At 45.9% G+C, this 19,326-nt stretch overlaps 1 protein-coding gene across 4 annotated transcripts in view; it reads left to right on the top strand.

Annotated features, from left to right (window-relative positions):
- The window catches only part of LOC130550307 (A-kinase anchor protein 2), a 113,665-nt gene that overhangs the window by 22,721 nt on the left and 71,618 nt on the right, over positions 1-19,326 (top strand). For 3 of the 4 annotated variants that reach the window (XM_057327735.1, XM_057327737.1, XM_057327736.1), the window contains exons 4-8: positions 8,687-8,814; positions 16,042-16,156; positions 16,634-16,655; positions 17,185-17,286; positions 18,468-19,142. In XM_057327735.1, coding sequence (XP_057183718.1) covers positions 8,687-8,814; positions 16,042-16,156; positions 16,634-16,655; positions 17,185-17,286; positions 18,468-19,142 — 1,042 coding nt within the window. The remainder of the gene's footprint in view (positions 1-8,686; positions 8,815-16,041; positions 16,157-16,633; positions 16,656-17,184; positions 17,287-18,467; positions 19,143-19,326) is intronic. The other variant, XM_057327738.1, reaches the window with a different exon arrangement.

Below are 19,326 nucleotides of genomic sequence, written 5' to 3'. Positions count from 1 at the left end.
TGGCGTGCTCATTCATTCACCTTTGGTCTGAGGAGCCTAAAGCATCCTCCCCCGACCGCTGGGGTGGGCGGCCAGTGTTGTGGCATGAGGGACACAACGTCTCGTTCCCTCCATCAGGGAACCGAGGTTACATCCGTAACAAAGACGTTCCCTTTCTGTCGGTCTCTCGACGTTGTGTCGAACCGACAGAATGGGGTTCCTATGGAAAACGCCACAGCACTGAGCCGCGTCACAATCTCTGCGGAGCGACGTTGACTGGCCTGGGCGAGTCAGACGAACACGCTAACGCGAAATTATGACCTTCCAGTGGAGAGGAAGGGGGACCCAGAGCTTTCCACAAAAAGTTGGGAAGCCCCCTAACGCCGGCCGTCACGGGCGGAGGCCTGATTCTCTAAATGGCGAGAAGCCGCCCGGCACCGTACGGGCCACTGGGTAAGCATTATTCCCCCCTGGGGGGGAAAAACGCTGCAGAGGCCACTACCTACCGTAGGGAGGAATTAGTGGAGACACCACATGGTCTCACCATCAGGGGAGAACTCATGGGAGGAATGTGCGGACTGCAGGAGTTAACCGCAAGGTGGGAGTCCACCTGGGGAGGTCATGGGTTGCCAAGGTGGGAACCATTCATGAGGATACATCAGACGGAACAGCCCACGGAGGGGGGGTTACCACGTCTGGAGCACTAGGTCCGGTTAGAGCTATGTGGGAGATAACTCAACTGTTCCCCGGCCTAAGGGGGCAGGGCTGCTCTGCCCAGCCTGTCCCCTGGAAGGGTGCTTAGTGATGGATGGAATGCCTGTTCTTTACCCGAGGGGAAAGAAGTGAGGCGGGATCGCCACTGCTCCCCCCGGAGGGGGAAGGGCTTCCGCAGGCGTATGCCCTACCGGCTGCCGGTCCCACACCTTGCCAGGATGCGGGCTGACACCGGTTCCGCGCGTAGGTATTAGAACCTCACGGAGTTGTTGGGCATAGCCCAACCCGCAGCTCTGCAGATGTCTGCCAGAGAGGCGCCCTGAGCCAGTGCCCATGAGGGGTGTGCCTCACTCCCAACGGGCAGGGGCGAATAGAGATCGGTATGCCCTAACGAGGGCATCCACGATCCAGTGCGCCAGCCTCTGTTTGGAGACAGCCCTCCCTTCTGCTGACCTCCGAAACAGACAAAGAGCTGCTCAGAGCTTCTGGGCTCTGCGTGCGGTCCAAGTAGAGGCGCCGTGCGCGTACTGGACACAACACGGATAGGTTGGGTCTTCCTCCCCGGTGGGGAGCGCCTGCAGGTTCACCACCTGGTCTCTCGGGAGAGTGGTGGGAACTTTGGGCACGTAGCCGGGGCGGGGTCTCAAGATAACGTGAGAATCCCGGCCCCGAGTTCTAGGCAATCTGTGGACACGGAGGGTGCTTGCAGATCCCCTACCCTCTTGGAGGTGAGCGCCATGCGGAAAGCCGTCTTTATCAAGACTGAGAAAGAGCGGCAACCCCGAGAGGCTCGAAGGGGGCGGGGCCTCTTGAGGCCCGCCACCTAGGTCGCAAGAGGGTACGGAGCGCGGATAAGGTGGTCACCCTCTCGCGCCCCTTAGGAACCTAATGACCAGGTCGTGCTGTCCCAGAGGCTACCCAGCACTTGGGTCATGATGAGCGGCCGTAGCGGCTACATACATTCCCAGTGTGGAGGGGGAGAGGTTACTCCCCCGTCTCTCTTGAGGACGGGACAGCTCGTACCCGACCGAGCAACTCCGCGGGTCTTCTCGCCGAGAAGAGCACCAGGACGAGAAGAGGCGCCACCTATGGGCGTATAGCCGCCCAGCTTCCCTCTTATACCCGGACATCCGGGGAGGAGCCCGGCATGCAAATTTCATTCGCCAATTTTCATTGGCCTTTTCTAAATACTCAGAAGATGATAGGTTCTCAAGACAAACCCCATTCTGTGGTTCGAAACAACGTCTCGTTCCCTCCATCAGGGAACCGAGGTTACATCCGTAACCAAGACGTTTTTTCTCTAAAAGAGCAAATTTCTCCAGCGTGGCATGTCACGCTGTTCTCGTGGGTGCAACACACTCATCGAGTAGGGGGGCGGACACGAGGTCTGCTTCCAGTATGCTGGGGCAGCCCTTGTGGATACGTCCTGCCTGCACTGCGGGCGGTTGATGATTCAGACGTTGCGTCACGGGTGGCTGTGTTCCCACGGGACTCAGCCACCACCTCGTCTGCTTCCCGTTCCGTGACGGCAGGACTACGGCCCTGCCATCTGCTACGGCGAGCAGCGAGGGTGATATGAGGATTACTGTGAGCGCTAATCCGTCAAACACCGGCTCACGGACCGTTCACACCTCATCTCGCTCGTCTGACCGTTCCCCATGAGACGGTCCCACCGTCTTGTTCCTCAACCACGTATTCGGAAAAGGAGCGTGATGATAAGATATCCGTTGCAGCATCGGAGGGCGACTTACTGGCATCGGACTCTGACGATTCCTCGGAGCTCCCTCCCTCGGGGGGTCGAGCCCAGGAAGAAGTGGACGTCAAAATGTCAGTCATGCTTCCCCTGACCGCCGGCATTGGGTTCCAGTGCACCGCACTGCCTCTCCCAACGCTCGCGGCTGGATACATGGTACCTCGGGCTTGAGAGCAGCTCCAAGCCGTACTCGCCCCCAGTGCCGTGTTTCCTCAGAAGTGCATGAGGAACTTAGTACGACCTGGAACGCCCCCTTCGGCTCGTGCACGTCAACTAGTTCCATCGCCCTTTCTTCCCTCAATGGTGGGGCAGCTAGAGCATACGTCGATGTCCCCCAGGGGCTCAACCTAGACTCCCGTCCAAAGCATGTAGGTTTTTCGGCATCCAAGATGTCAAGAGCTTACTCTGCTGCGGGCCAAGTTGTCCCCTCTCTCCACGCTATGGCTATCCTGCAGGTCAGGCCAAGGCGTTGCGAGAGCTCCACGAGGGTAAAACCGACCCAGCGCTTATGCAGTAACTCCGAGCCATCACCGACCTCGCTCTACGGGCGACCAAGGTGACCGCGCGGGCCCTGGGTTGGGCGATGTCCACACTTGTGGTCCAGGAGAGACACCTCTGGCTGAACCTTGCACAGATGAGTAACGCCGAGAAAGTCCGCTTTCTCGACGCACCCATCTTGCAAGGGGGGCTGATTGGTGATATTGTCGAGCTGCAGTTCTCGACAGTAAAGAAGCAGACAGAGGATATCAAGATATCCTCACCCGCCGTGACTCGGCCGCCCTCTGGCCGTTGAGATCCCGTGCACAGTCTGCTTTCCAGCAGCCCTGGTCCTCTTCGACGCCTTCCGGTTTCAGCGCCCCCCACACAGGTGGCCCCCCGGAAGAAGACATCGAAGAGGAGACCATCACCCCATCAGCAGCCACGGCGGAAGCCTAAGCGGCCCTCATGGGAAGACCCCAGGGAGATCGAGAATACCTTCGGGTCCGACCCTAGCCATTCCTTCGCTGGTTGGTCGATCCGGGACGGTTCCTGCCCTGTCCCAACAGCCCACTTCTAAGAGTTTTCTCTCTCTCTCTCTGGGTGTTTATCACAGCCGCTCTCACCCTCTACATGATGGTGTTCGGCAACTCGACGTTGCGTCACGGCGAGACCCAATGTCGAGGATAATCTGCAGCCTAAGCACTCTCAATCGACGGTGCGTTGTGCTACATCATCGTCTGTGTATTATCACAGACGCTCTCACCCTCTACACGACGGTGTTCGGCAACTCAACATTGAGGCAAGACCCAATGGTGAGGATAATCATCAGCCTATGCACTCTCAATAGATGGTGCATTGTGCTACATCATCGCCAGGCAGGTAAAACAGCAGAGCCGATCTCCTCTCCGGGGGCCCCCCCACGGCGAGGGATCCACACTGCCAGTCATCGAACCACCCCCCGGGAGGTCGATGAAGCAGAACGTACCCCTAGCCTCCCTGTCTCGGTCCCTGGGAGCCTGACAAAAGCTTCCCAAACTGTCACGGTGACTACGTGATACGATCCGTCTCGGCTACATGGTCAAACCCCCCAGACCTCAGTCAGAGGCAAGGATGCTCCCGTGCTTCGGGCCGAGGTCGCCACCCCTCTGGTGAGGAAGCGATCGTGCTCGTCCCTCTAGCCGAGATGTTCAAACGAGTTTTACAGCCCGTACTTCATCGTCCCCAAAAAGGGGGTTGCTAGATCTGCGTACCCTGAACAGGCACCTACTCAAGCTGCCGTTCAGGATGCTCACGCAGAAGCGCATCCTGGCATCTATCAGATGTCAAGATGGATTCATGGCAATCGACCTGAAGGACGCTTACTCTCATGTCTCAATTCTCCCTTGTCATCGCCCGTTCCTACGGTTCGCTTTCGAGGGTCAGGCATATTAGTACAGAGTCCTCCCTTTCGGTCTGTCCCTGTCCAGTGGAAGCCGCCCTCACTCCCCTCAGGGAGAGAGGTGTGCGGGTACTAAACTATCTCTGGCTCATTTGACACACTCGTGAGATCTGTTATGTACACACAGGGACCTAGTGCTACGGCACCTAGATCAATTGGGACCACAGGTCAACCGAGAAAAGAGCAAGCTCTCCCATGTGCAGAGCATCCTCTTTCTTGGTATGGAACTCAACTCTGTCTCCATTACAGCGTGACTGACTACAGAAAGCGCTCAGTCAGTTTTGAACTGCCTGGAATATTTCAAGCAGTCAGCGGTCCCCCTGAAACAATTTCAGAGGCTCCTGGGCACATTGCATCCTCGGCGGTGGTGATACCCCTCGGGTTGATGCACATGAGACCGCTCCAACACTGGCTACAGAGTCGAGTTCCCTGGAGAGCGTGGCACACCGGCAGCAGGCGGATGGTGATTACGCCTCTCTGCCAACGCAGCCTAACCCCTTGGTCTTCAATGACCTTTCTACGGCTGGAGGTCCCTCTCGGGCAGGTCATGAGGCGCGTCGTGGTGACGACAGATGCCTCCCTGCAGGGTTTGGGTGCCATGTGCAACGGGCACGCAGTGTCTGGCGATGGACGGGCCCCCGCCTGCGCAGGCATATCAACTGCCTAGAGTTGTTGGATATGCTACTTGCACTGAAGCGGCTACAACCTCTCGTGCAGGACAAGCACGTGCTGGTCCGGTCGGACAGCACAACTGCCATAGCATATATCAACCGCCAGGGTGGCGTTCGCTCACGGCAGCTAACACGACTCGCCCGACAAATCCTCCTATGGAGTCCGCAGGTGAGCAGATCCCTGCGAGCCACACATATCCCTGGCGACCTGAACCAGACAGTCGATGCGCTCTCTCGTCAGTTGACGCCTCGCGGAGAATGGCGACTCCACCCCCGCGCAGTCCAGCTCATTGGGTACAGTTCAGGCGGGCTCAGGAAGACCTGTTCGCCTCCCTGAACACCACCCATTGCCCGCTACGGTACTCCCATCCGAGGCCCCCCTCGGCACGGATGCTCTAGCGCACAGCTGACCGTGGGACAAGCGGAAGTACGCCTTCCCCCCAGTGAGCCTCATTGCATAGACCCTGTGCAAGGTCAGGGAAGAGGAGCATCAAGTGTACTAGTTGCGCCATACTGGCCCAACCGGACTTGGTTCTCGGAGCTAATGCTCTTGACGACAGCTCCCCCCGGCCGATTCCCCTGACGAAGGACCTGCTTTCCCAGGGGAAGGGCACGTTATGGCATCCCAGGCCAGACCTCTGGAACCTCCATGTCTGGCCCCTGGACGAGATGAGGAGATCCTGAGTGGCCTACCCCTTACGGCGGTTAAGACCATCACTCAGGCTAGGGCCCTGGCCACTAGGCGGCTATACGCCTGTAAGTGGTGCCTATTCTCATCCTGGTGCTCTTCTCGAAGAGAAGACCCGCGGAGTTGCTCGATTGGGAACGTGCTGCCCTTCCAGAGACTCAAAAGTAATCTCTCCCCTTCCACACTGAACGTGTATGTAGCCGCTATTGTCGCTCATCACGACCCAGTTGCTACGGCCCAGCTACGTGCCCAAAGTTCCCACCACTCCCCCTACACCAGGTGGTGAAATTACAGGTGCTCCCCACCGGGGAGGGAGACCCAACCCCTTACGTGTTGTGTCCAGTATGCGCATTGCGCCTCTGCTTGGACCGCACGCAGAGCCACAGGAGCTCTGAGCAGCTCTTTGTCTGTTTTGGAGATCAGCAGGGAGGGCTGTCTCAAACAGAGATTGGCGCACTGGATCATGGACGCCGTCACTACGGCGTACCTGTCCTAAGATCGCCCGCGCCCACTGGGTGAGAGCTAGCTCCACACGGAGTACAGCCTCCTCGTGGGCACTGGCTCGAGGCGCCTCTCTGGCAGACATCTGCAGAGCTGCGGGTTGGGCTACACCCATCACCTTTGCGAGGTCCTACAGCCTCTGCGTAAAACCGGTATCAGCTCGAGTCTTGCAGGCACCAGGCAAGACTGGCGGCCGGTAGCGTGTACGCCTATGACAGTACCTTCCCCCTTTCTCCTAAGGGGGTCAGCGTACTAAACTAGCCTCCCTTCTTCCCCCACTGGGTGAAGAACAGGCACTCCATCCATCACTAAGCAAGCACCTCCTGTGGGCGGGCTGGGCAGAGCAGCCCTGCCCCTTAGGCCGGGTACCAACTGAGTTATCCACAACATAGCTCTAACCAAACCTAGTGCTACCAGACGTTGCAACCCCCCAGCAGGGCGGTTCCGTCTGATGTATCCTCATGCTGGTTCCCACCTTGGTAACCCATGACCTTCCCTAGGTGGACCTCCACCTCGCGGTTAACTCCTTCAGTCTGCACTAAGGGTGTGCAAAGCAGCCGGTATTTGTATCTGTATTTGTATTTGTTGAGGGGGGGGAGTATTTGTATTTGTATTCGAGTAAAATTCAAAATAGGCGTAAAAATCCAGTTTTTTTGCGTTACACTTCTAATTTACGTTATAGTGTACGTAAACAGAGCGAACATGAGAGCACCCGACTGCAGACGTCAATAATGCAGCGTAACGGAATAATCTCCCGATCAAACTCCGCTTCCCGAAAGTTATAAACTGCCTCCGGAACCCAGTTAAGGTACAAAAATCTATTCAACAAAAATAGTGATGCACGCAGTGAAGTCTTTTTTCGCTCAGCCGAGCCTTCTCTGTTGCTGTGTGGAGCAGCCTGTGTCAGTCACCTCTTTTACCCCCACCAACCCCCATCCCCCCCCCGACTCCAGAATGTCACTCACTCACTCACTCACTCACTCATGCGGGCATTTCTCTCGTGAGAAAATGCAGCTTTTTGATATAAAGTTTTTCTTGTTCCCGAATACAAATATTTTTTTAAGTATTTGTTCGAAATAAGTATTCGTAAAAAACACGCTATTTGTGCCTTTCCGAATACCGTATTCGGGTTCGGCTCCACCCCTAGTCTGCACATTCTTCCCATGAGCTCTCCCCTAACGGTGAGACCATGTTGGTATCTAAACTCCTCCCTCCGGTAGAAAATGGTCTCTGTAGCGCATCCCCCACTTGAGGAAGTAGCGCTTACCCAGTGGCCTTACGGTACCAGGCGGCTTCTCGCTGTTAGAGAAACAAGAGCCGCCTGTGAGGCCGAAGGCAGGGGCCTTCCCACCTTTCAAGTAAAGCTCTGGGACCCCCTACCTACCCACTGGTAGGTTACAATTTTGCGGTAGTGCTCACGGCTGACACGCCCAGGCCAGTCACCGTCACATCGCTAGAGATTGTGACAGGGCACAGTGTTGTGGTGTTTTCCATAGGAACCCCATCTGTCGGCTCAACACAACGTCGAGAGACCGACAGAAAGGGAATGTCTTGGTTACGGATGTAACCTCAGTTCCCTGATGGAGGGAACGAGACGTTGTGTCCTTCTTGCCACAACACGTGCTGCCCACTGCAGCAGTCGTGAGAGGTCTCAGGCTCCTCAGAACTAAGGTGAATGAATGAGGCACGCCGTCTCCCTTTTATACCCGGATATCCGGGGGCGGAGTCCGGCATGCAAATTTCATTCGCCAATTTCATTGGCCTTTTCTAAGTAGTCGGATGCGATTGGTTCTCAAGGACGAACCCCATCTGTCGGCTCGACACAATGTCTCGTTCCCTCCATCAGGGAACTGAGGTTACATCCGTAACCAAGACGTTTTTGCTGCATACCTTCAGCAGCATTCCCGAGTTCATGTGGCTGACCCTCACAGAGGTGATGACTAGGCATAAGGGGTCTTCAGAGACCTCTTAGCTTACATACTGAAGTCAGTTTAACCACAGCTGCTCGCTTACATTCTTAACAGCTGTTCATGTTGGACAAGTTATAAACGTATTCAAGCAAGTTTACATGAGAATGTGGTAACACAGGCCGTTTATATTGTACATTTGAATGTCAAACAATGGACCTACAGTAGCATGCTAAGGGTTTTCGGTGGCAAGCCACAGTCCACATGATAATGAGCTGACTGAAGGATAAACTGAAATCCTGTTTTACGTTCAGTTGTACAAATTTAGGATACATTTGCACAGCGGCAGAAACAGTTGTTAGTTTTGTGTGGAGTGTAAATTACAGTTATATTTGGTTTAAATATGAAACAGACTGACTTCACAATTTAAATCTTGTGTGACGAGATGTCAAATGTCTTGTGTCGGAATATCATACTTTATGAAAATTGGCCACAAGTCAATGAGATTTTAAATTATTGCATATGGCCAACCAGAACTGTTTGGTTTTTTAACAGTCTAAAGCCATGAGGGAGAGATGGCTTCTTCAAGGGACAGCGGGGCCTCAAGAGGAAGATGACGGCTGCAGGAAACGGGTCGAGGAAGATGAACTTCACATCAAAAAACTAGAAGACATCATTCACAGGTACAATAATGAATTCACTAATCTGGAATTGGGTTTTAAATCACCATATGCTGAAATCTCATTGTAAGTGCTTTAATGCTATTCTAAGCTTTTGGACACAGCAGGCTTCTTCACTTGCTTAACCAAGTAAAGAAGTTTTAGTTGGTCAACTAGGTTCACCAAAAAGTACATGATGAACATCCAGCTTCAGTAGTTTTATGCTGCCTTTACAACAATATCCTGTTGTTTACACATAACATCACATCAAAAACACTATTATTCTTGTCAGGTCAGTAAAGGGCAATGTCACTTGTACATGTAATTCCTCTTTCAGGATTTGTAGTTTAGACAGAGACATAACTTGTTTTCAGGGAATTGCACTTAGTAACCAGTTTTAAGGTTTTTTTTTTTTCAGGCCCCCAAAATGCCATGGTTGTGTAAATGGACAGCTAACATCCATTTTTCAGTTTTTCGTTTTCAGTTGAAGACTGTGTTGTGTAAATTGCGCATAGACACTGGAGTGATTTCCACTAGCCTATTTCGGGATCTGTTTTTCAGCTCTGCTTTGCTTTTAATTATGAGAACTTCAAAGCTTTCAAACTCATCTGGTAGACATATTTGATGTTCTGCGGACTTCATTTTTGAGTTCCTCATATGGGATGCATTGTGAAACTGATTTGCATTTCCTATTAATTGCTCTTCTGCTATCTGTGTATGTTATTTGGTAAATCTTTTTAGCGAGCATTTTGATGGTTTTAGCTATTTTCGTTTGTCTACAGACCATGAACATACTGTCAATGCTAGTATACGTCATGATAAATTGGTACAATACACATGATAGAACAATGTATAAAGGATTTATTACTTTTACATTTACATTACTAATTTTGCAAAACATTGCATTTACAGTAGTATTATGAAAGCCAGAGGCGCCAGTTGCACCAGATGCTGTATACTCTAATAAACTAAGAAATCTTGCACAAACAAGAAACAGCTGCAAACAACAGACCAACAAAACTTTTCCATGTCTATTCAATAAATGCACATTCCTTTTCATCAATTTAATGTTCCTATGGCTAAGACTCAGATCGAACAATGAATATTTAAGTTAGCCTTTAAGTGTGAAAATTGGTACCCTTGGAAGCTAAGTTGGCTCAATTGAGGTTAAGTGTATTAGCACGTATTTTTAGTTGTTTTATTTGTTGAGGCCTGCAGGGCCTTCTGGTTCGCCCACAGTTTGCTGTGAGGCAAAATGCCTTAAGGAATCTTAATACAGTTAACATGTTAGAAACCAGCATGAGCTATGCAAGCCCAGTCATCTCAAGAAACACAAGTGTAGTATCTGAGAACTAACTGGTTTTGTACTGTAGGCTTTAATGATGGTTCCGATGTTGAATATCTGAAGTGAGCTGTGTGGGAGTTTTTGGAAGAAGTGTGCCACCTTTTTTGAAAAGCTTACATGATTTATATTGTTGAATATTTTGGTACTCAGAATCTATTATGTAATCTTCAGTTACATTGTGATTGAAGTGTTAGGGTGGGATTACATTGTTGTGTTAATTGTTTATTTGCTCTTCGGTGATGTCGTGTGGAAAATTAATGTCTCATTTATTTTTTAGGACTAAGTCTCTGGACTGTGTCTCTTAGAATGTCTGTTGGGTATGTCAGTGTTATGGTATCATGTATACAATTAAAGGGTTCCTGGATTTTCTCTGTTTAGCTAGCATAGATGAGGGTTGATACCAGGTATGGACCACAACAGAGGAAAAGGGGGTCGCTGTTATGAATGTGGATGGATCTACAGTATTTACTTGTCCTGAATTCAACATTATGGTACATTTTACAACTGACCAACTTATGCAGAACAACAAGAAAGGGGCAAAGGTTTTTACTGACTGATGCATATTGCCCACAAACATGGCACTTTTTCTCAGTTTGGCTAAATTCAATCTGATTGGATTAATCTTACTTCCAGGTCAGGAGTCATGGTACAAATAATTTTTGTTATCTGCCTTCAGTCACATTCAAGGCATAAGGTTTCTACTTGTAAGTAAGAAAAGAAGATATTTTAAGAAATGTGCTTTTGTGCCCATTTGAAGAGTTTGGTTCCAAAAAGAGATAACTCTGTTTTTTTTTTAAATGTCAAAAATCATGTTTTTATTGTGCATGCAATTAATATCAATCAAACTGCAGTTGGTTTGTTTTGATTTAAGCCATAATAACTAAAAAATACAGCTAACTAACACAATAAAACATGATAAAAACATAATTTTTGAAAAAAAATTAAAACGGAGTTATCTCTTTTTGGAACCAAACTCTTCAAATGGAAGTCAATGGAGTCCCTATAGAAATAAAGGTTATTTACCAGTATTCTTCAAAATATGTTCTTTTGTATTCTGCAGAAGAAAGTAATACTGGTTTAGAATGACATGAGTCTGAGTAAATGATGAGGATTTCATTTTTGGGTCAACTATCACTTTAAACTTTCCGAGTGACGGCAAGTTTATTCTGCAGTATTTGAACCATGTGGTGGAAGTTCTACCTATTTCTGTAGATTTGTTATTTTAGAGACAGATATTTTCTATCTCTCAACATTGGACTCTATTTTGGTATATCATATACGCAAATGCTCTCGCTTTTGGTCACTTACAAAAGCAAACGTCCTTGGGCCGTAAACTCCCATCTGTCATTGTTAGGGTAAATTGGCCAACTGGACGGGGTGATTGCTTCGAGCATTGAGAAGCCAGACTGCTTGTGGGTGGCAGGTGATGTTTCCTGGGTTGGGGGAGATTTTCACAGAAGTCTTTCTATAAGGACGTAGATGAAATAAGGGAATAGAACAGCCTCTGTGGCAGAGGTTTGAGACTAAGGGAGTGGCTGGTGGCTATTTTCGTACCCTGCAGAAAAATTTTACCTTCGAAAAACGGGTGTAGAAGACTAAAAAGCATTTTGACTGGAATGCATCTTGTTCTGTGTTACAAAATCATATCTTTAGGTAAAATAACATGTTGCTCTATATTGACACCACCTTCTGCTGTAACCAATAATGACAATAATTTAAACATGCTTCTTGTTGTAAAACTCATCATTTTTAAAGGGGTCATATGACACGGCTAAAACTAATATTGTCATTTGTTTTAGATATAATGCAATGTTTATACACGATTTAAGGTTCAAAAACGCTGTATTTTGTATGTTTGTATCTCCTCTTTGCCCCGGCTCTCTGAAACATGTGGATTTTTAACAAAGCTCATTGTCTGAAAAGCGAGGTGTGCTATGATTGGCCAGTTAACCAGTACGTAGTGATTGGTCACTGCAAGCGTGTGACGGAAATGTAACGCCTCTTACCATATTTGGAACATCAGGTTCCAAAGCAATTGTACTGACTGGTACGCCCACCTTACTTGCGTATACATTTGGGCGGTATTAGTCAACTCATACCATGAACTGACGTGGATTTGTGGGGGTGTGGTTACACGAGGCGTTTCAGGCAGGTCTGGGTGAGAATTCACTTTTAGATAGAATGCATCTTTTTTCTGACACTTTAATTTTTGCAATTGTATGTGTCTAATACATGCATGGGCAACTTATAACACACCAAAGACATAGAAAAACACGTGTTCACGCCATATGACCCCTTTAAAGTACTGTATATGCACATTCCATAGAACTATTTGCATCACATTAAAATAAACAACGTTTCTCTGTTGTTGGAATGTTTTGCAAATATAAAGTAACTATCCATGAAGTAAAACTTACAGACTTTACAGCTGACTGTCGAAAATTTGGAGCTAAAAGATTTCTTCTGTTTGGCCAATCAGGCAGTTATCAGCCAATACTTGTTAAAACAGTGGTGAGACTTTACTTAAAGCCTTTAGGTATAAAGCATTATTAAGGGTTATTAAAGGGTATGATGTATTATAATTGTTCATAATGTGTGTTGTAATACATTAAATGTTGTTGTAACGAATTATTAAATTAAAAATGGAAAGTGTAGCCTATGAATTGATAAGCGTTATAATGTATAAACTGTTGTTACAATTATTCATGAGACATTATAAGGTGCATTACAAGGCATAATTAAACAGCCAAATTCATCAGAGTGATCAAGCTATCACAAAAAAATAACACAACTTAGTCTTACTCAGTTGTACAGCTGGTGGTTTAACTTAACCGCAGTTCTTCTCCTCCAAAGGCAAATCTCTCGTATAAACGTGTCATTAGAGAAAACATCCCAGCCAGAGCTTAAAGTAAATCTGAACTACTGGGCTTTCCAGGAAAAATGTGGTGTTGACATGATACTCACACGGAGCTCCATACCGTACACTCCTAACACACACACTGTTTATACAACTGTGTGAGAAGTGTTCCTAATATGGTGAGGAGAGAAGGTAAAGTCTCTGCTCTTGCACTGAAGTTAAAGAGGTGACATAAAAATAAACATTACATCAAAGTAGGAGATTAGACTGTCAGGCATTATGAAAATAAAACCTGTTAACAAAGCATGTGACTGTGCTACTGAATATCTTGTTTTAACGGTGACTGGAGAAGAGATGTGCTGCACTGTGTTTGAGGTATCACTCACACTCATACCACAAACAGTGCAGTATTATACTGCAAAGGCTTTATGTGACTTCTGTTTAAATGTTTAGGGTCACTTACTCATTCATTACGTTTTCTCAGATTTTTGTGCACCTTAGATTAACAGTGGCATTATATAATAACACAAATGTAAGGAATTAAATTGTGTCAAAAAAATTAAATAAAACGATTATATTTTAGCATCTTCAAAGCAGCTCACTGGCATTTTATCAATGGTGTTCTTGAAGTTATTCTATTCTGGGTTGCTTTGTTTTCTTGTTTGGTGATAGTCATCCATATCAAAAACGTTTGTTAACTTTTTTCACACCAAGAAATTTCTCTTAAAGCCATTTGAACTTGAGATATTTGTAACCACACAGGAAGCATTAAATCTTTGTATTGTCATGGGAATGTGGGGGTGTGGGGTCTGAGGGTCTGCTGCCGATGTTCTTGTGGTTAATGGTTAACTGAATTGAGGGACATTATAGTCAGTTGCTATGACCTCACACCAGTTTCAGATTGTTTCAGCTTGTGAAAGAAGGTCATGAAAATAATGTCACAGCACAAATGTATATTTTTTTCAATGAGAAAGTGAAATTTGGCCTGGGACTGTTTCTCGATTATAGCAAAATCACCAATAGCTCATTCAGTCTAACAGTATAATGCAATGGTAAACACACATGGGCAGGATGTGCGAGACGTAATGCAGGAAGAGGTGGGTGTGAAGACTGTGTGAGGTCACCCAGAGGCACAGAAAAAGGTGGACTCTTAAACACTGATGTGATTTGGATAAAGAAAAAAGGAGAACAAGTCAGATCCTATTTTTAAAAGAATCATATAGCCTACACCCATGATGGCTTGCGGGCCCCATGTTTATTGGCTGCAACACATGGAAATAATTATGGAACTGTATGTGACACTTTAAAAAAAACCTCTGTTCTGTGGTGAACTGAACTGTGGTGTGATGAAAAGAACTGAAAAAAAGTTGATATATTAAATAAACTGATATATCTTGGGTTAAACCGTTCTTTCACACTACTGTACAAACTCTTATTTTTGTTATTTACACAAGGAAGAAACGGCTTATCTGTTATTCAAGAAAGCAGTGCGCAGGACCTCAACACAATCAAAACCTTGTGTGCTCACATTATACCTCACAACTATGTTCTGTTCATAGTTATTAATGATGCTGCTGTGACAGATTTTCTGTTTGATTAGTTTCGTAATTTCATGAAGCCATGTCAAAATAAAAGTCTTTGTCACTCTTGATAGTCTGTTATGTGAAAGCTTTGGGAGCAAATTTACTTTTGTAAATAACAAATTTATGTTTTCCCCTAAACAAAATTATAATTAGCATATGATGCTGACTAAATACATAGAATTAGTCCTCAAAGCCATAGATAATATTGAAACATGCATCCACCACTAGATGGCATAAGAGAATCAGGCTGCAGTAACAGTATTTGTGCACACATGGTGGATACCTGTGAAATCACTTGCTTTCCTGCTCAGTTGTCTGTTGGTGTGATTTGTTGCTGGTGTGTTTCCTCGATACTGGACCCCAACCCAGCTTGGAAACATGGCCTGACCTCTGGTGTGGGTGTTGGTGTGTGGGTGAGGGTGAATAAAAGACAATTTATTTATGTCCCTTTAATAGCTGGTGTACTGCCTTTAATTTACACATGTAAGCAAAAACTTGTGAATACAAATGATGGGTTATATTCCAAGAGTTCTAAAGCGGTTCTATAGGCCTCCACAGTATCGTTGTGCAGGTAACAAAATGCAGTAATTGGTCCTTACTTATTATGTTCATACAAACAAAAATGCATTTGTATCATGCTTTTTTACTTAATGCATTATATGAAACTTGAGAGTTACTGTAATGAGTAGATTTTTCATGGAACTCAAACATTCCGTTTCTCACACAAAGTTAGTGAATGGCTTCAGGTGACTTGGAATATAGTCCACAGATATATATGGATCTCTTACTTTATCTTACCTTTAATATATGGGTGTGGAACAATGACAATGGCAGAATTTGAAACACGCATCCACCACTATACAGAATTTTATAATTTGGTATTTTCTAAATATGATCATATAGTTCATAGAACACCTGTTGTTAATGCATTTATGGCCATCTGTTATTTTTGTTCTCATAGATAATGTGTGTTCTTTAGTAGAAGGAATGTTAGTCAGGAATCGTGGGAAGGCTCCTTCTCTTCTGTTATTGCAGACCACGAAACTTCAGTGATCCAAACAATAGCAGGAAATTCTCATGGGCGGAGGCAAAGCGAGTTCCTCACCCGGACGCTTCCTCATTGGCTGCCAGCATACAGATTGAGTGAGAATAGAGTCCACTGGGAATATGCATGGATTAATTGGCACTGAAGGGATATGTCTCGTTCATTGCCAGAATGTGTGCACACGACTGTAAATTCCATGCTATGATTTTTCTCAATGGGCAGCACATACAGTATGTCCGGTTGAAGGAAACCCTGCAAGAACCATACAGGAAACTTGGTCTTACATTTAAATACTGTTTGTCAAGAAATAAAGAGCATTGCTTGTACATTGGAACACTGATTCTTGTTAAATAACTCTGTAAACCTAAAGCTCTGCTAAGTGCAAACTAAATAAAGTTTATTATCACTTGTGTTTTTCTAGACTGGAATCAGAAATCTGTCTTTTGGAAAATGAAGAGTCCCTGATTTCAGCTAAAGAGAAGGTTCTACTAGAGAAACTGAGGGAAACAGAGAAATCTATTGAAGATCTGCAGAAGGTAATTTTTCCTCAATAATTAACATGTGAAGTACAAAAAGTATGTGGATGCTTCATCCCCACCTGAAAAGTCTGAATGAACATCATTGCATTAGAGTAAGATAGGAATATCAGTCACTTATTAAAAAATGATTACAGAATACCTAACAAGCAAATATTTTACAAAAAAAATGTTCAGAGATTTAATTTGCAATAGTTTGTTTTCCATCCCTTATATCGCTTATCCCAATTCGGGTTGTTAGTAGTGCTGGAGCCTATCCCAGCTATCTCGGGCCGAGTCTGGGTAACGCCCTGGACATGTGGCCAGTCCATATCAGGACTTATTATTTGTTGTCATCAAAAAAAATGAACTGCCCAAACTTTTTGGGGCCACTATAGAGTAACCAAAAGTATTACATTATTATTTCAAAGAAATACAGCTTCATATATTATAGACAATCACAGTGTCTAATTACAATGCTTTTATTTATTTCTGCAGAGTCTTCAGAGTCAAGATGGAGGTATGCAAGTCACGTGTATAAGGATTGTATCATCATTTCTGCTCAGTCATACCCAGAATAATCTGAAAACACCATAGACATTGCAGGCCAAGTTCATTACCTTCCGATAACATTCTCTGCATGGTACCAGAGGGGTTACAGATGGTCATTCAAAACACACATGCCCTCTGCCTTACAACCCTTTGTGTCAGATAGGGGTCCTTCCTAGCTCCACATCAGCCTCTTGGCCCATTTCGCTCTTGCCTCAGCTAGACTATTGATCTCTACACATACGGCAATGACTCTGCACTTTGTTTACCTTGATCCACCTATTCACAGGGAATCCCTCTAACCCAGTGCCACCATTGTTTTGCTCTAATTCACTTGCACTGCTTTTGCTGTCTAAGCAATGAGCTGCTTCACAGCAAAAGGGACGAGAGGGAGAGAAACACATTTTAGTGAGGGGGATTGGAAGAGGAGGGTGTAAACACGGTGAGCTTTTGAACACAGGGATTCAGTTTTAGTTTCTCTTCTGCTTTCCACTGGACAGATGCGGTGAATTACAACTGCTCCCAGATCCCGGACTTTCCAGAATTGAACTCCCAAACTCCAGTCTCTGCTTCAGGGGATAAACAACATCCAGGAAAATCTGGTAGGTGCTTGTTGGGCACGTGGGAGGGGCTGGGGTGGTCACAAGTTTGGGACAAGGCCAAAAGCAGGCATGGTAAAGTAGATTACAGATGGTGCAGTTCAATTTAACAGAGCATGGACAAGATGATAGATGTAGCACTTTGTACACATCAGTGTATCTGGGCATCAGTTTCAAACACATTTTCAAAGGATTTGGTGGGGGTGTCCTGCCTTTATTAAGCAGCTACCCATGCACAGTTCAAAGTAATAAGCTTATAATGAGCCTGTGATGGGACTAAAATGAGTGAAAAGATCACCGCATTGAACGTTTATTATCTAAAGTTCATGTATCACTCCATAGTTTGAAAGAAAATAAATGGATAATAAAAGGTTGCAGTGAAAAAATGGGGTGGAAAAACTGCAACTCTTAATACTTGTGCTGTTACTAGATTTACATGCTCCTCTATTCAAGTACTTCATTTTTTTCATCTATGGTTATAATCAGTGGTTCTTAGCTGGTGGGTTATGACCGAGAATTGAGTCACAAGTCTAAAGTGTACTGTAGCAAATCAGCTTAAAATGACAAAATACATAGGTTTATCAACTTTTAAAGAGAAGACATCAAAAAAAGTATTTGGATGCAAATATATTTGTCACTAGACACCAAATTAAGTATATGGCAACATGGAAAACTATTAACAAACTATGCAAGATTATATGAAATACATTAAATGTACATACCTTTTTGCAGAAATTTTGGACAGAAAGAACCACTGGTTTACATAAAGGTACAGTTGCTGTATCAGAAACAACTTTAGATGCTTTGTATTGTGCCAAGCAGATTTATTCAATGGAAGCTGTTATAAATAATCACAATGTTTGCACTTTGTAATTCACTACTATAATTACTGAATTTCCATAAAATGAAGAAAAGAGTGCTTACTAAAATCAGCAATGTCTCATCGACTAAGCTTACATCAAACTGAGGTTACTGGCAGCAGCGTAATAACAGTGCAAAGGGTAGGTTGAATTTGTTTTTGGTTCTGATATTAATGCCAGTATATGGCAATGTATTGCATTTTATGGAGTACTGCATGGACATCACTGAAAAACTGTCATTAATAACAAGCATGCCACATTTTAGTAATGCATGATACACACTGAGTAGATATTAACCCACAATCATTTGCACTTTTCCCCAAGCATTATACGCCATGGAGATTAACGTCGAAAAGGATCGGAAGACAGGTGCCACCAAGATTCTCTCTGCCTCAGCAGTCAGTCCACAGGAAGCCCATCAGCGAGGCATCAAGGTCTACGATGACGGTCGCAAAGTAATCTACGAGGTGCGTTCTGGTGGAGCAGCTACGATGGAGAATGGCATGCACCCCTGGAGCTCCAGTGAAGTGGACGAATTAATGCAGCAAGTAGGCCAGTCCCAGCAACGAAGCGATGGCGCCCGGGTAACTGTAACACCAGCTGAACCACATCCAATACAACCCCAGTTGAGTACCAAAGAGGTTGAGCAAGAAAAGAAACAAATCTCTAGCAAAGTCCAACAAGGCTATGACAGTGAGGTGACGGAGACTCCACAGGCCTCAGCCGACAAACCAGTGACCATGATCTTTATGGGTTACCACAGTGTAGAAGATGAGGAGGAAACCAAGAAGCTGCTTGGTTTTGATGGCACCATCAAGGCCGAGATTGTCCTTATCGATGAAGATGATGAGAAATCTCTTCGCGAGAAGACCGTTACTGATATCTCCACCATTGACGGCAATGCTGCAGACCTCGTGTCAGGCCGGCCCCTGTCTGATACCACTGAACTGTCCTCAGAGGGCAAAGATGAAAGCTCGACCAAGGAACTGCCATCTACAGGTATTGAAAAGAAAAAACGGTGCCAGTGCTGTACTATCATGTGACCTTTGTCCCACAACTTCTCTTTCCTGGAGCCCATTTACCAAGGTTCTGCCCTTCCTAAAAACAATCCTCACCCTTTTACTAACAGCACCTTCTTCTCTGTGACGTGAGAGAAATACCTTTCACTCTTTTCTTGGCCTGT

This window comes from Triplophysa rosa, unplaced genomic scaffold (assembly GCF_024868665.1).
Source record: "Triplophysa rosa unplaced genomic scaffold, Trosa_1v2 scaffold287_ERROPOS314419, whole genome shotgun sequence".
Classification (NCBI taxonomy): Eukaryota; Metazoa; Chordata; class Actinopteri; order Cypriniformes; family Nemacheilidae; genus Triplophysa; species Triplophysa rosa.
Note: the sequence above shows the minus strand (reverse complement) of the source record. Positions and strands in the feature narration are given on the sequence as shown.